At 38.4% G+C, this 16,566-nt stretch overlaps 2 protein-coding genes across 4 annotated transcripts; both read right to left on the reverse strand.

Moving 5' to 3' along the window:
* Positions 1–4,694: 4,694 nt before the first annotated feature.
* Positions 4,695–8,121, reverse strand: LOC104816977 (BEL1-like homeodomain protein 5). Of its 2 annotated transcripts, none has more exons than XM_010546028.2 (5): positions 8,010–8,121; positions 7,005–7,826; positions 6,535–6,902; positions 6,274–6,334; positions 4,695–5,610 (listed from the first exon to the last, which is right to left on the reverse strand). In XM_010546028.2, the coding sequence occupies exons 2-5, from the start codon at positions 7,692–7,694 to the stop codon at positions 4,945–4,947; spliced, it is 1,785 nt and encodes a 594-aa protein (XP_010544330.1). In that variant the 5' UTR covers positions 7,695–7,826; positions 8,010–8,121; the 3' UTR covers positions 4,695–4,944. The 2 variants fall into 2 exon arrangements, with proteins under 2 accessions (XP_010544330.1, XP_010544329.1); XM_010546027.2 differs by having other exon boundaries at positions 7,994–8,121.
* Positions 8,122–8,880: 759 nt separating this feature from the next.
* On the reverse strand, positions 8,881–14,553 carry LOC104816978. 2 transcript variants are annotated; one of them, XM_010546029.1, is made up of 2 exons: positions 14,263–14,553; positions 8,881–9,278 (listed from the first exon to the last, which is right to left on the reverse strand). In XM_010546029.1, the coding sequence occupies exons 1-2, from the start codon at positions 14,482–14,484 to the stop codon at positions 8,982–8,984; spliced, it is 519 nt and encodes a 172-aa protein (XP_010544331.1). In that variant the 5' UTR covers positions 14,485–14,553; the 3' UTR covers positions 8,881–8,981. The 2 variants fall into 2 exon arrangements, with proteins under 2 accessions (XP_010544331.1, XP_010544332.1); XM_010546030.1 differs by having other exon boundaries at positions 8,881–9,442.
* Positions 14,554–16,566: the final 2,013 nt, after the last annotated feature.

Below are 16,566 nucleotides of genomic sequence, written 5' to 3' on the forward strand. Positions count from 1 at the left end.
TATATACACATATATGTATACGAATAAGTGTATATATATATATTAACCATATACATATATATAACAAATATATATATATATATATATATATATGAATTTGAATATGTATATATATTAATGTTATATGATATGAGAAGTTTAACTTGGAGGAGTTGAAAGAGTTCTAATTAGAACTCTAGGGTTAAAGAGGATTGAGCTGGAGCAGTGGAAGTATGGATGACCTACTGGGAAGTGAGTTTCGGGATCGTGGTTTGGTTGGATCGGGTTGGTGTCGATGTCGGTGTCGGGGTCAGGGTCAGGGTCGGGAATATGTTTCGAATTTTTCGTTGGAAAATTCCAACGGAATGCGGTTGAAAATTCCGTTGGAAAATTCCAACGGATATCGGTTGGAAATTCCGTTGGAAAATTCCAACAGATTGCGGTTGGAAAGTCCGTTGGAATTTTCCAACCGAAATTGCGGTTGGAAATCCGTTGGAAAATTCCAACGGATGCCGGTTGGAAATCCGTTGGAAATTTCCAACGGAAAAATTCGTTGCAATTCCGTTGGAAATTCCAACGGTTTTCCAACGGACACCGATTTCTAACGACGAAATTCCAACGGATAAATCCGTTGGAAATCCGTTGGAAACGTTAATTTTCAACGGAAATTTGGCCATTTCCAACGGATTTACCCGTTGGAAATGACCATTTTTTTTGTAGTGCAAGTCGCCACAGCCATTGCGCGATATTCGGCTTTCGCGGATGAAAGAGATATCGTGTGTTGCTTCTTAGACTTCCAGGAGATAGGAGATTGGCCAAGATGAATAAGCCAGCCGGATAGAGACTTGCGAGACGTCGGACAACCAGCCTAGTCGGAGTCACACCAGCCGTAGAGTCGGAGATCAGAATCTGCTCGAAGCAATATACCTTGTCCAGGTCGTCGCTTGAGATAGCGCACAACACGGAGATCGTACGGTGAGATCGTACGACGGATCGGGGCAGTGTTCATCGTGGAGGTCGAGTTCGAAGGGTTGATCGGATCGGTGGTCGACGGAGGGGTCGTATGTGGTTCGGTGGTCGTGTTGTCGGTGTCGGTGGATATTTGGTCGGAATTTCAAAGCGATGGTGGTGGCTCGTGCTCTGATACCATATCACGTACCGAGCTACAGGGTTTGAAGAATACGACTCATCTTTATTAGACATCTACATTCGTTTATATACAACATCAGAAAGTTAAACCTAGCTAAACAAACTAGGAAATATAATCTCCCAATACAACCAACTTCCTAATATGCAGGATATACAATATACGATCCTAGCTTATTCAGTTTGTATAGTTATTTCACTTTCCACAATATATTTCATTACATAAAAATATAATTGAGGTCCTCTATAAAGAAATACTATCACAAACAAAAAAAATAAGTAAAAATTTAATGAATAAAATTCGACCATACATTACTAGATTTTATTAATATCATATTCAATCATTCAAAAATGTTTGTTGTAAGAAAACTAAAATCAGATAAAATATTTAAAGAAAAACTTCTCCAGCTATCTACAAATCTAAATAAATTTTCATTTTATAGCTAATGCAGTGGAAGGGATAGAGGTGGTGGGGGGAGAGGAGAGGGAAGGTTAAACCTAGCTAAACAAACTAGGAAATATAATCTCCCAATACAACCAACTTCCTAATATGCAGGATATACAATATACGATCCTAGCTTATTCAGTTTGTATAGTTATTTCACTTTCCACAATATATTTCATTACATAAAAATATAATTGAGGTCCTCTATAAAGAAATACTATCACAAACAAAAAAAATAAGTAAAAATTTAATGAATAAAATTCGACCATACATTACTAGATTTTATTAATATCATATTCAATCATTCAAAAATGTTTGTTGTAAGAAAACTAAAATCAGATAAAATATTTAAAGAAAAACTTCTCCAGCTATCTACAAATCTAAATAAATTTTCATTTTATAGCTAATATATTTGATTTAAAAAAGTTGTAGTCAAAATTTTACATAAGTAATTTGTGAGACGGATGATATATATATAAACACGTGTCCAACCTAGAAAAAGATTATTGGAATATTCCCAAAGATGCTTTTTAAATACTTTTTGAAACTATACATATCATGTACATTTATATAGATATTTCTATTCGAAATGTTTTGAGATCTCACATCATCTCGATAATATTCTATTTTCTTCTTCATCCAAATAAATTTGAAAATAATATATAGAAGTTAGAAATCTGATTATTACATCCAATACTTTTGAAATTTGAAGTCATGATCGTGTCATCATCTATATCAATCTTAGTAACAATAAGAGGACAAAGTCGGTGAATTAAAAAAAACTTTAAATTGGATATTAATTTGAAAAAAATTAGATTGAGTGGAAATTTTATTTGATTTAATTATAATGGTAATCTTATAAATAAATCATTTTCGTAAATAAATTCAGTGATAATTGGGTATATATATGGGATAAAATTAGAAAAATTATTCTACATTCATATACATCTGGATGTCCGAACTTTGGATAACAAATACAAATGCCAATCGAATCAATGGATATTGAATCTGATTCGAACAACTCGGTTATCTGAAATTTAGAAATATATTTGAGACGATTCGGGTACATGAATACCCGAATCATGATTCAAAATTAGAGCGTCTTATGCTTGTACATGAAAATTGGCATCCCTTTATGTGAAAGATATAAACCATGTATGATGCATACATACACATGACATGACGTGTGTCGATATTTATGTATATTTTGTAATTTGGTATATTTTCCATTAGGGTTTGTCCTCTCATTCATACAATATATATACACCTTAGTACATTAAGGGAATACGTATATAAAAGGCAATACAATCATAGAATGCATAATATTTTCAATCATTCCATAATGTCTTCTGTCATATTTTTGCTTATGACTTTCGAGTTTTAAAAAAAAATAATAATTCAAAAGTTTATCCCGTTTTAGCTCAACTACATCTTCTAGAAAACCGAACATGGTTGTTAATATTTTCATGGAGAATTTAAATAATTTTGAAAAAAAGGATCAATCATAATGGTTATTGATGGAGAATTGATATGCCCAAAAAGGCCCATTCGACAATTGTCGGATCTTTAAGCGAAAGGTGACCATCACTAAATTTCGGACAAATTAAAAGCTTACATTTTTCTCATTTGTTCTTTTCTTGTTTTTCCAGTCTTGGCACCATTTTCCTTTAAGAAAAATGACTTTTTATGATATTTTAGGTTTTAAATTCATAAATCTATAATAACAAAAAATGCATGCATAGTTTTATTTTTAGATAATTGGATCGGTAAATGAAACTTCAAATTAATTTCGTAGTATGAAGGTGGGAAGGGGACGACCTAACATGACCAAATCATTCAATGTAAGAAAACAATTTATTTATGTACACGATTACATCATTTGATATTATATAATCAATTTAAATCATTCTCGTTTTCAACCTCTCTTATACATGATCTTAGGTTTTTGCTAATGTCCATGTGTATTTTTTTATTTGAAATTTAAATTCCATATATATATATATATATATATTTATACCATGTTATCTTTATCTGACATCATACATCATGCGAAACTAACAACAATAAAAGTACCACTCGGCCACTGTATATATATATATATACATGTAAAATCTCATTTCACAACTATGAAAATACTATATATTAGAAATACATTCTATAATCACATGACCCGATCTATGAAATGTGAATCTAAGACGTACGGATGCAATGTCTGTGGTGTTGGATCATGTCCGGTCCACATGGGTTTGGATCTTACCTTTTTTTTTTCAAAAAATTATTATGATAATGTTTCCTTTTCTTTAAAATTAAAATTATTATGACCTTTCCTTTTCCTTTTACGGTAGTTAGGAGGCATTGTCCCTTCATGTTTTGTAGATTTGACATCACTTTTTTTTGTCTCTGTTTCGCCATTTATTTCGTCATACTGACGTCAGGTTTGATCATTTTATATTTGACTTCACTTTTTGCCTGCGTGCGTTAATGGCATTGAAGTGACGCTAGTGGAAGTAGCGGTCCCAAACATCCAGTAGGAGATTGCCACGTGTCATTCCTTAATTTATTTAATTATCGTAATTGCTTAAATTCAATAATCATCTTTTCAACTATGAAATTAGCATTTCTCTTAAGTTTGTAAAATATTACTACTGCGATTCGCAATGGCAATCCACGAAATTTTGCATTGTTCAGACGATATATGTAGATATAGATGTGGAAGAAGTGTTTAGAAATGTTGATTCAGCCCTTCCTAACATAAATTCTAATATTTTTTTTACCCAAATTTGGATACTTCAACCATTGAAACGGGGTCAAAACGTTTGTCTCGCCCCGAATACAAAATTCAAGTTTGAGGAGGGAAGATATATTCCAAATCGTCAGGTTGGTTCCTGGTCCCAAAATTAGTTTACGTATCGGTTCATAATATCCGGTCAGAAAAAAAAGTTATAATATTTTTCGAATCTAATATGATAATATTTACTTAATCTGTATGCATATCTAATATCGTCTTATAACATACATAATATGTATATCTTTCAACGCATGATCGTTTACAAAAGTCATTGAAATTTGGGTATGCAAGGAGGTCAGACATATTCATACAGTTGTGTATATATATATATTGATATAAATATAAAAACTATTTGAGCGCATATATATATATATATATACACACACACTTTACAACCCTAATTTTAATGTTCAATTAATATCCCTATGTGTAAATATATAAGATCTCTCCTATACTCCCTTTGTATATGCTTCTCCTTTTGTATCCATAAAACCACGACAAGACACCAAGAGCAAGCTAGAGAACAAAACACCTCAAACCCAAACCACCAAAAAAACACAAATATGTCATCTCGATATCGGTCCGATCATGCGAAGAAATCAGGCAATAACGGGGCGGCGTTAGTGACAAACCTCCTCTTGCCAGGAATATCGATGTTTTGATACGTTGACAACGGAGAAACACCCGAGAATTCGATCTGATGGCTCGTCTCGAAAACATCGTTGAATGTTTGGTCACGCGAATGAGGCGGTCCAAGCGAAAGAGAAACTGCTTTTCCATACATCGCCTGTCGATAATTCCCGAACCCTCCATTGAAATGGATCAGGTTACCAGATTCTCTAGCAGGATGATCCATCTGTTGCTTCCTCTCGGTCTCGTAGGACACTATCGAAGAGTTCTGCATGACGTCAAAATCGTTTTCCATTGTCCTTAGCTTCTTTGGCCTGCTCAATATTCCCCCTTGATGATGAGAAGCTGCAGCCAGAGTGCTTGAAGACACGTTCAGGCTCGAGCATTGACCAGCAACGTTCTTGTTGTTCTTGAGATTCGAATTCCCGGGTATCGATTGGTCCGAAGAATCATGATTCCGAGGTTGTTTCGATGATGAAACCCCGAGTTCGAGATCATCATTGTCCTCTTCATTGGTTGTGTCGTTTTTTGCGTTTGCTTGAACTTTCATTTCTTCCGAATACATTTCCTCTACCATTGGCTTCCACAGTCGAACTCGGGCATTTATGAACCAATTCGATACCTACATATAAACATAATATTCAGTAGCATATATATGAATTTAGATTACTGTAAATGACCGTTTTACGGACCAAAAATTCAAATCATCTTTAGACTTTAACGGCATATGAAACGTTGAAAGTGATATTTACTTTCCATCGCTCGTCGTTGTTAGATTTTCTGTCTAATCAAAAGGGCCTAGAGGCTTTTAATGTAACCTTATTACATCGCATATTAATGTCTTTTTTAACTAACTAATCAACCATAATATATATATATAGGTGAATGCATTAATTACATAAAACACCGTATAGAATTTGGGAAGATTCAAATCGGATTGGAGGAAAATTTTCTGTTGTGTATTTCGAAATTATTCAAACGTACTACTTTGACATTTATAACACCCACCAAAATCAAATCGATCTTTAATACACATAAACAATATGAAAAAGGGACTGAAAATTTTTTTTATGGCCAATACGAAAAATTAGTAAGATCGAAACATAAATTTCCACAATCTCTTCACGGAAAAAAAAATATATAAGAGAGCATATATGGAAGGGCAGCAAATTGAATTCTACTAAAATATAGGACTGTCTACTTTACCAAATAAATAATAGGTATTTTATATGAATACATAACGAAATATTTTTCTAAAGAAGAAAACAAATAAAAAGAAATGTACCTGACTTCTAGTAAGCCCTGTTTGTTTGGCAAGCATTTGTTTATCCATATCCTTTGGATATCTACAAACACAAAACACAAAGTTACGAACTGAATCAAGACCCCTATCAATCGATCAACATATTCACTTGCATTTCCAATTTGGTTCAAAATCAAGTTTAGTTTCATCTTTTAGTACAAACGAAATTAATCCCAGGCGATGGATCGACGATCGATATTTTTACCAAACCGAATTTGGGGGAAACTATAAAACATGGCTTACGGGTGAAGAAAGTGTTCGTAGAGCCAAGCACGTAGAATCGAAACGGCTCTTTCGGGCAACCCTCGTTGCGGCCTCCAAGCATTGGCATGGTGATGTTTTTGCATAATCCCCAAATGGCGAAGTTGTTGTGTTTGGTCCACAAATCCACAACCTTCTCGTACAGTTTTCTTAGTATACTCTTCCCCCAAACACTTGCTTATGATCTTGATCTGTGTCCTTACAGCGTCTTTCAGAACCCTAAACTGCTTTGATATTGTCGGTAACGCTAAGGATGTGTACGATTTCGCAGCAGTAAAGCCCCCGGCTTGTTCGAATGATGACACTATTGCTTGCATTTGGTCGCGGTAGTGCATGTATCTTTGCTCAACCTGCGTTTAATCAAAGTCAAATATGTAAGTATAAAGGCTTACGAACATAGATATATATGTATATATATGTCTGTACATGTATATGCCTATATATATATATACCTCTTCAACCATGGAGACGAGCTTCGCCTTCTTCATCTGCAGCTCTTGCCTGTTTGTGGCCGTGAGTTCACCGCCGATAGGTATGCCACCTCTGTAACCACTGCCAGCAAATCCGTCGCCGGAAAACTCTGTCTTCACCGTGAGCTTTCCTTTAGAGCCGTCGCAGTCGCTGTTTTTTGCGTTTCCGACGCTGACGATCTCATTGAGCAATTCATGCGCAGCCTTCAAATACATAGGGTCAAAACCGTTCCCGGTCGCGCTGAAAACGACACCGTTCGTAACCGTGGAGACCGCAGAATTCCCTTGTTCAACGTGACCTATTGTAGTTCGCGTTCGCGTTTGCGTTTGCCGGGAGGACAGACCAAGCGACAGCTTCTTACCGTTCCCGGGAGAAACCGCCGGGAGAGGCAGCCGGGGAAGAAGCTCGAACCCCTGGGACCCACCTGGATCAGGTTTGATGACGTCACGGATCGGGTCCGGGTCCGGATCGACGGGCGAGCCAAAACATGAGTTGCCGTTGTAGTAGAAGTGGTGAGGAGTACAAGTGGACACGTCGACGGAGAGAGACGGCGGCGCGTGGTCGAGTGCGTTCATGAGACGAAGGCTGTGTTGGTGATGTTGTAACGCGAACTCCGAAGAAGAAGATGAATCTTCTCGAGCTTGAGAGGGTTCATGGAAGAAAGCAGCCATGAAATCTTCAAGAACGTGTGCGTGTATATGTATATGTACATATGTATGTATGTGGCTTTGTGTAGTTATTGAGAAATTGAGGATTCTGATTAATAATTACGAAACCCATTAATTTTTTACTCTCCACAAAGCCTGCAATTCAAGAATAACCCGATTCAAACCAAGGGAGTAAAAATTAGGGAATATTTGAGTTTTTGCCTGAAGAATACGAATTGAGCATAACGAAGTGCATGATTCATCGATATATATATATATATATATAGAAGAAAATCAAGAAGAGGGCACGTTGAGAATTTCACCGAAATATATTAATACATGATGATAGCTCGAAAACGTTGGGGGTTGATTCATGTCGTATTCATCGTCTCCTTCGTCATCAGACTCTCTCTCTCTCTCTCTCTCTCTCTGATGATATTGTCAGAACGAATACTGTCCTCTGCTTAGAATCTAAGTCCGAAAGCGATTATCATATGCGGACACACACACACATCTACAGTACACTACACTACTGGGCATGATTGGACAGCAAAGTTAGATACAATCCCGATGTAACTTATGTTTACTTGTACACATCGGAAAATTGAAAATTCTTAAAAGACTATTATGTATCTCGTGTTTATGATTTTACAGTTTATATAATTGGAGATTATTGATAATTATAGAGAGCTTATATAATGTTGATAATAGGATTTATATATATTGTTATTTTCAATTAATTTAGTTCTTTGTTTATATTTTGTACCTAATATTGTCTACTAGTATATTTCATTTTCATATTAAAATCTTAAACCTTCATAAATAACAAGTTTTCAATAATATTTTATTATGGTAGGAGAGATTGTTATCTATCTTATTCATTGGTATCCATGATTTTTTGTAAAATGAACAACGTTATGAATCAAATAAAATAACGAATTCAGTCCCAACCGACAAGAGTGGCAATGGTGAATTAATTAAGACATGTAAAGTTAACGCTGAGTATCGTTATCAATTATTTCGAACATATACGACATATTCGTAAGTATATATGTAAATGTATACATATACAGAGGCTATAGATGAAGGTTGACAAAATAGATACTATAAAATAATATAATTTTATTATTTCCTCGTTGAACTTCTGTTCTATTCTATGTGGTCTTCGGCTACTTCATTTTTTTTTTTGGTTAAAAGGTGATTCGTATTATATACCAAAAGAAATTACAACCTCGCTTTTGCGAGTATGCAAAAGATTTTGGAACCCATAAGGAAATGGTAATAAATCTCAAAAATTACAGCAACACTAGCTTATCTTCTTGTTTCTCGCGTCAAGTAATACCAATCTGCAAGTATCGACTCCCTATCATTGGGTGAATTCCCTTTGATAGATATTAAAATTGTTCTGATGGTTCGGTCGATCTTCCATCGAGTATGCTCCAGTGTTCTCTTCTTTCTCCGGAAAATCCGATGATTTCTTTCTTTCCATAACTCATATAACGTGACTTGGAGGAGGAACTTGATGATCCTTGGCATGTCTCTCACTTCGCTGTGTGTTGCGTTTTCCACCCAATACACATATTGGTAGATGCTTGAGGAGGGTTTTGCCTGCAAAGTACAGCATAATAGTTCCACACTTGAGCACTAAACCTGCATTCAAAGAATAAGTGCTGATGCGTTTCCTCTGTCGCCTCGCATAGTACGCATAGTGCCTCCGGTGTTACTCCCCAACGGTGCAATCTATCCTTGGTAGGGAGTCTTGATAACATGACCTGCCAGGTTAGGAAAGCATATCTAGGAACGCTTTTAGAGAACCAAACAATAGAGTGCCAAGGGACCAACTCATCATGATGACGGACTTGGTCCCATGTTCGGCTCGTAAGGAAGAACGTTCTGTAATCATCAGGTGCAAATTTCCGTAGCGGCTGATCGGGAACGTCGGTGTCCATCGGTGGTGGGATAGTAGAGAGCAAGGTGAGAAAATCTTGCTGCCTATCAGAGGTGCATCTAGTGACAAAGTGAAACACCTGCCAGGTTAGGAAAGCATATCTAGGAACGCTTTTAGAGAACCAAACAATAGAGTGCCAAGGGACCAACTCATCATGATGACGGACTTGGTCCCATGTTCGGCTCGTAAGGAAGAACGTTCTGTAATCATCAGGTGCAAATTTCCATAGCGGCTGATCGGAAACGTCGGTGTCCATCGGTGGTGGGATAGTAGAGAGCAAGGTGAGAAAATCTTGCTGCCTATCAGATCGTGCATGCGGAAGAGCCCAGTTGCTGCCATTCACTGCACTACGGACTGTCGCAAGGCTCGGAACACGGAAGCTTCTCGGCCCCGATTCACCAATGTATTTGATCAGGGGGCCAAGAGATGTCCATGGTTCATGCCAGAATAATGTTCGTGTCCCATCGCCAAGCTTGATTCTGAGGAATTGTTGGGTTTTGTTGGGTTAATTCCTTAAGTCCCAACAATTTCCGCAGATTCCAAGAGAATCTAGGAGATGGTAATGTGTTCCAAAAGCCCTTTTCTTTGAACACATTGTTGTGTGTCCAAGCAACCCATAAAGAGCCCGCCTTGGAGAATAGAATCCAAATTAATTTCAGCCTAAACGTAGCGTTGTAATCTGCTACACAACGGAGTCCCAACCCTCATTCTCGTTTGGGTTTACATATATTTTCCCATGAAACCCGTCGCCCACCGGATCTCGATGAGTTTCCGGACCATAGGAAGCTTGAGCAGAGGCTGTCAACCTGCTTTGTGATGAATTTCGGCAGAAGAAAAATCATCCCCCAAGCGTTGATTAACCCATATATAACAGAGCTAACTAGTTGGAGTCTACCTGCATAAGAAAGATGCTTGATAGTCCAAGAAGTTAGCTTTGTCTTGATTTTCTCCAGAAGGGGTTGGTAGTCTGTCTTGGTTAGCCGAGCATGGCTTAGAGGGACACCCAAATATCTTACAGGTAGAGATCCTACTCGGAATCCCGTCGCACTGCTGATCTCAGAAGCTTCTTGTGCAGTTAGTCCTCCAAGGTAAATCTCTGTCTTCGCCATGTTCAAATGCAACCCTGAGTACTTGCTGAACAGATCCAATAGCTCTTTCACTGTCAACAGGGAGTGACTGTCTCCCCTTGTGAACACCATTACATCATCTGCAAATGTCAAATGAGTAATAGTCGGGGTGTGACATTTCGGATGTACCTGAATCCTCCGTTCATTTGCCCCTCGGTCTAGCAAGCGAGTTAATATTTCCATGGTCAGAATAAATAGATAGGGAGAGATTGGGTCGCCTTGTCGGAGCCCTCTCCGTCCCTTAAAATATCCGGCAAGTTCCCCGTTTATAGCCACTGAAAATTTAGGAGTTCCCATGCATGTTGCAATCCAGCCCACAAATTTGTCCGGTAGGCGCAAGGCTCTTAGTATCCTTGTGATAAACTCCCAGTTTACCGAGTCGAACGCTTTCCTCAAGTCAAGCTTCAGCATTGCCCGTTTTGTTGCCCTCGGTTTATTGTATTCTCGCACAAGTTCAGTGGCCAATAGAATGTTCTCTAGCATCAACCTTCCTTTGAGAAAAGCACCTTGATTAGGCGAAATTATATCTGGCAGAATGAAGTTCAGTTTCTTGGCTAGTAAGGTGGATATGAGCTTGTACAAGGTGTTGCAGCAACTAATAGGACGAAAGTCCTTCAACGCCACAGCCCCTGGTTTCTTGGGTACCAAGGTAAGTATGGTGGCATTTAGTTGTCCTAGCAGCTTTCCGGTTTGAAAGAACTCTTGTACAGCTTCTATGACTGAGTTTCCCGTGGTTTCCCAAGTCGAGACGAAGAACTCTTTTGGGAAACCATCTGGTCCCGGAGCTTTGTTATTTGCCATTCCAAATAGACATTGTTTGATTTCTTCCCCAGTCGGCACCGCGTTTAGTTTGGCTACAATATCCTCTGGACAGTCAAAAGTGATGAGCTTCCTGAGAGATTCGATGGAAGGCGACTCAGTGGAGATATCACGCATACCAATGAGATTGGTGAAGTATTCTACTGCGTGTTGCTTGATCTCATCGGTGGATTGTAATCTGTTACCCGCCTCGTCTTCTAAGAAATAAATATGATTCCTCAGAGTTCTGCCATTCACCACTTTATGGAAGTACCTCGTGTTCTTGTCTCCCATTGCTAACCAATTCACTCTTGATTTCTGCCTGTAAAAAGCCTCTTCTGCCGCCACAAGCATGACCCATTGTGTCCTGAGTTCCTGTTCTTCGACTACATGCACAGGAGTAGGATCTGAGAATAATTTCTGTTGCGCTAGTTTCAGTTTCTGAGTAATATGTTGTACCCTCTTTGATATACCACTGAAATTCTGTCCATTCAGATGCCTCAGAGGCCTTTTCAAAGCTTTGAGGGCTTTGCAAAGTCTGAACTGCATCGAACCCTCCCAAGTCGAAATCTCCCACTTGTCCCGGATAGCCTGCAAAAAGTCAGAGTGAAGGCTAATATGATGGAAGTATTTAAATGACCTTTTTACCTTTGTTGTTGTCGATTGCATATGTAAGAGTACCGGGGAGTGATCCGAAGGTCCTGGCGCCGCGAATTCAACAAAAGCACCAGGGAAACACTCTTGCCAGGGTTCATTACACAGTGCCCGATCTAGTTTTACTGCTAATGGCTCTGTATTATTTTTATTGCACCATGTGAAGTAGAAACCTCTGTAGGGTATATCGAACACGCCTGAGTTGTTAACGCATGCCTCGAAGTCCTCCATACCCTGCCCCGTAGCCATAGTACTTGGGTAATCAGATCTTTCCATCGGATGTAGGATCTGATTAAAATCACCTAGGGTAATCCAAGGCGATGACCTCAAAGGTTGATAATCAGTCAACTTAATCATCTCAGCCCAAAGTTGTCTTCTCTCTTGCATTTGGTTTGACGCATATACTAGTGTTGCCGTGAATAAAATGTTGTGCTCTGGGAAAACAACTCCGAAAGTTATAGTCTGCTTAGTGGTGTTGTAGACTGTCACCATTAGAGCCGGGTCCCATACTAGCCATATCCTCCCCGAGTTGTCATCATTGTAATAACAAAAAGCCCTCCAATCAGGTGGAATTGCAGTCTCTATTCTGCTCCTATTTACCTCCTGAATGTGGGTCTCAAGCAAGCCTCCGATTTTTTGCTTGCTCTCCAAAATCCATTTCCTTACAAGATTCTGTTTATGTCGGCCATTCAGGCCCCTTATGTTCCACGCAAAAAACATGGGTTCCGAATCTTTATTTAGTGATGTCTCATGGCCTTTCGGCCATGCCGCTTGGTCTTTCCTTTTCCTTTCCCTGTTGAAAGTACAGTAGGCGATGTTTGCATTTCTGCTCGTTTTTTCACTGCAGTTTCTGGACTGTCAAAACCTTTATTCCCCTCACTTTGCTCAGTTTCACTAACTGGCTGTTGCTCAACGGCATGATCCTTGACACTTCCTCGAACTTCATTATGTGCCCCTGCCTCCTGTAAGTCTTGTTTGGTGCTAGCCAGGGCAGGTTTTCCACCTGAACTTGTCATTCCATCAGAGAGCAGTACTTGTCCTGAGGTTATTAAGGGCTCTTCCTTCTGATTCACAGACTTACTGGACGAGGGTATATCTGGTAGGTGCTTGGCTTGTGTCTGAGCTATAGCCGATAGTGTTGTATTTGAATCTGAGGCAAATCTGTTTGGCCCCTTGGCAGGAGTTTTAGGTCTCATGATTTGAGTTGGTGGTTGCTTATTCTTCGGGCAATGTTTAACATTATGTCCAACCTCTCCGCATGAGCTGCACTGAGGTGGCGCCAGTCGTAGACGACACTTACCCGATGTTCACTTCCATCAGGAAGATTTATCGCTAGTTGGTTCGGCAAAGGATATCTCAGCTGCACATCAACATAGACTCTAGCTAGAGTCAAGTTCTCCTTCTCTGCCGTAGAACGATCAAGGTATAAGGGATTTCCGATGCCAGTTGCAATACGACTTATGCTATCAGAGTTGTACAATTTCGGGGGGACGTTCCGAAATGTGACCCAAGTTGAGATCGAATCCATTGGTGGCTTGTCAGGGTTATGATAGGGGTTCCAGCTGTTGACAAACATCGGACACTGGCCAATATGCCAGAATTTGCGAGTGAGAATGAATTGTCTGGTGCTTTCCGCCGGGACTTTGAATAAGAATGTCCCATTGCCTATATCTTGTACTATAATCCGGCTTCCCCCTCTAGACCATAGAGCATTGGCGACGCCAATGACTCGGCCCATCGGGGGCGGCAGTCCGTAAAACTGACCGATTAAGAAATATTTCCATTCCTCTGCTGCTTGCTCGATGGATTCCTCTGGTATTGTGATCATTGGAATACCTGAGACGTGTAAGCTCGGGGTTCCCAAGCGTTTCAGAAAACGTTTGTCCGGAAAGAGTCGCTTGCTCCAGGTCGAAGTTCACAGATTCTCACCAGGATACTGCTTCCCACTATCCTCAGGTCCCTTTGCCTCCGTCAAGGCCTTTGGCACGGTTGCGGTGGGTTCCTGCACTTCGTTTTGTATCGCAAGCTGGGTCCCTTTAAGACAGGTAGGGGAAGAAGGGGGTACCTGCTTGGTCTGACTCTGGGACGTTCCAGAGAGCGTGACCTGTGCATCCTTCTGCTGCTTCTTCAAGCTTCCAGCTAAGCTAATCTCAGCTTGTTGTAGAGGGGAAGGGTTAACAGAGAGAGGAGGGGGTGGGGTGGACGAACGCCGCCGGTGATTCTGCGGCGGAGCTCCGAGGATACTCGGAGAGGGCGGGGCTAATGAAGACCTCAACCGAGGAGCCATGAGAAGACGAGAAGAGGGAAGGCTTTTTGGTATCTCCTGACCAGTAGTGGGCTGACCGGGGCTTTGATTCCGGCCGGCAGTGAGCCGGCCGGTGGTTGGGTGTGGAGAATTTCCGATTTGGGTTAGGGATTTGGTGGTTGAAAAGTTTTGGGAAAGTTAGAGAGAAGAGAGAGTTCAGCTACTTCATGCGGAAGTCATGGGGCTCGCATGCATATAGGCAGCCAAAAAAAACCTAACCGAAACGGATAAAATAAAATAAGACTAATTAAAATTCCATTTCCATACAAACAATTCAACCCTAAACCCTAAAATACACTTTTCAATGGGATGTGAACTCAAGTTCACCCATGTTAAATATGTATGCCAATGTTTACATGTAATATTAATTTGTAGAAGCTTCCTTACATATTTTGTTTCTAAATATATATATATATATATATATATATATATATATGTGTGTGTTTAAGGAAAACTATGGAAAGATAAGATCGTATTTATTATCATTCGATGTAGGCACGTTTTGATATATGGAATTGCATATAATATCTTTCTCTATGCATAACTTATGAGTCATTCACATTTCATCAAAGAGAGCTTATATAAGATTCATTATATAATAATGATGATATTATTATGTGTATTTATCAAATTATATATTTATATATATATAAAGGAACAAAAAAAGAAGTGGGTCAGCAGAAGATGGAGAGATAGCTGTTGAACGAGGAAACGTCTACTTCCACCCCCACACATTATCAAAAGCCTTCATTTTTAATAATGGACAACCACAAGAGTTACGACAAGTCATCAATTTCTTTTTTTTTTTTCATCACCAATTTCTTTGTCTTTATTTTATTGGGGTTCTTGGTTACAAAAAGATGTGGTATTTTACAAAAAATAACAAAATAGTTATGACCTTTGCAAACTATATCTTTTTATAAATTTTTGACAAAACTATCTTTACTTTATTGTATAATTTCAATATTGCCATTTAGCGTCTCGAAAAAATGTGTAATATAAAAAACAGATTTTTTTGGAAACTGTGTAATCCGGGAGCGTTGTTTTTCATCCGGGAGAGACTGTTTTTATCCGGAAGAATTGTTTTTTATCCGGGAGAACTGTTTTCCATCCGTGAGAGTCTGTTTTATGTCCGGGAGAACTGTTTTTCGTCTCGGAGAGTCTATTTTTTGTCCGTGAGAACTGTTTTTCGTCCGGGAGAGTCTATTTTTTGTCCGGAAGAATTTTTTTTTGTCCAGGATAATTGTTTTTGTTCGAGAGAGTTTGTTTTTATCCGGAAGAATCTTTTTTTTGTCCGGGAGGATTGTTTTTTGTCCGAAAAAATCTGTTTTTCGTTCGGAAAAGTTTGTTTTTTTTTCGGACGAACTGTTTTTTCGAGGGAGTTGTTTTTCGTTCGGGAGTGTACGTTTTTTGTCCGAATGAAAAATAGTTCTCACGTATAAAAAAAATTGTTTTTCATATAAAAAAATATTTTTTTCTCGATGAAAACAATTCTCTCAAAAAAAAATATTCTCCCGGACGAAAATAGATTTTTTCGGATAAAAAACATTTCTTTCGGATAAAAAAAAGTCTTTCCCGAATGAAACAATATTTTTTTCAAACGAGAAACAGTTCTTCTTGATAAAAAAAATTATTTTTTCGTATAGAAAAACAGTTAAACCAAATAAAAACAGATTCTCACAGATGGAAATTATTCCGGATGAAAAAAACAGTTTTCCGAGATAACAGTTTCTGAATAAAATATATATTTTTTATGCTATAATTTTTTTGAAATGTTTAATGGCAATATTGAAATTATACAATAAAGTAATGGTATTTTTGTCAAAAATTTATAAAAAGATATAGTTTGCAAAGAAAGGAAAAAAAATGTATTGATTTCTAATGACGTGACGTTTTTGGACACCGGTGCAAATTTCCACTATTTTATTTCTTAAAGAACGACATTTTTGTAAAAAAAAAAAACTTTATCACAAAAAAATTGTCGTTGTGTCCGGCCCTCCTTTTTTCCCCTTAATTGTTCCCCCTTTACTTTCGTCTTGCCCTTTTTATGATCTTTGTTCTATT

This window comes from Tarenaya hassleriana, unplaced genomic scaffold, assembly GCF_000463585.1.
Source record: "Tarenaya hassleriana unplaced genomic scaffold, ASM46358v1 Cleome26, whole genome shotgun sequence".
NCBI lineage: Eukaryota > Viridiplantae > Streptophyta > Magnoliopsida > Brassicales > Cleomaceae > Tarenaya > Tarenaya hassleriana.

Excerpts from the sequence above, each read along its gene's own strand:
- LOC104816978 (XM_010546029.1), bottom strand. The coding sequence starts at position 14,484 with ATGGCTCCTCGGTTGAGGTCTTCATTAGCCCCGCCCTCTCCGAGTATC. Across the intron at positions 9,279-14,262 it reads CCCAGAGTCAGACCAAGCAG|GCAAAACCCTCCTCAAGCAT; the intron begins GTACCCCCTTCT and ends TGTACTTTGCAG.
- LOC104816977 (XM_010546028.2), bottom strand. The coding sequence starts at position 7,694 with ATGGCTGCTTTCTTCCATGAACCCTCTCAAGCTCGAGAAGATTCATCT. Across the intron at positions 6,335-6,534 it reads TACGAACACTTTCTTCACCC|ATATCCAAAGGATATGGATA; the intron begins GTAAGCCATGTT and ends TTGTGTTTGTAG. Across the intron at positions 5,611-6,273 it reads CAGGGCTTACTAGAAGTCAG|GTATCGAATTGGTTCATAAA; the intron begins GTACATTTCTTT and ends GTTTATATGTAG.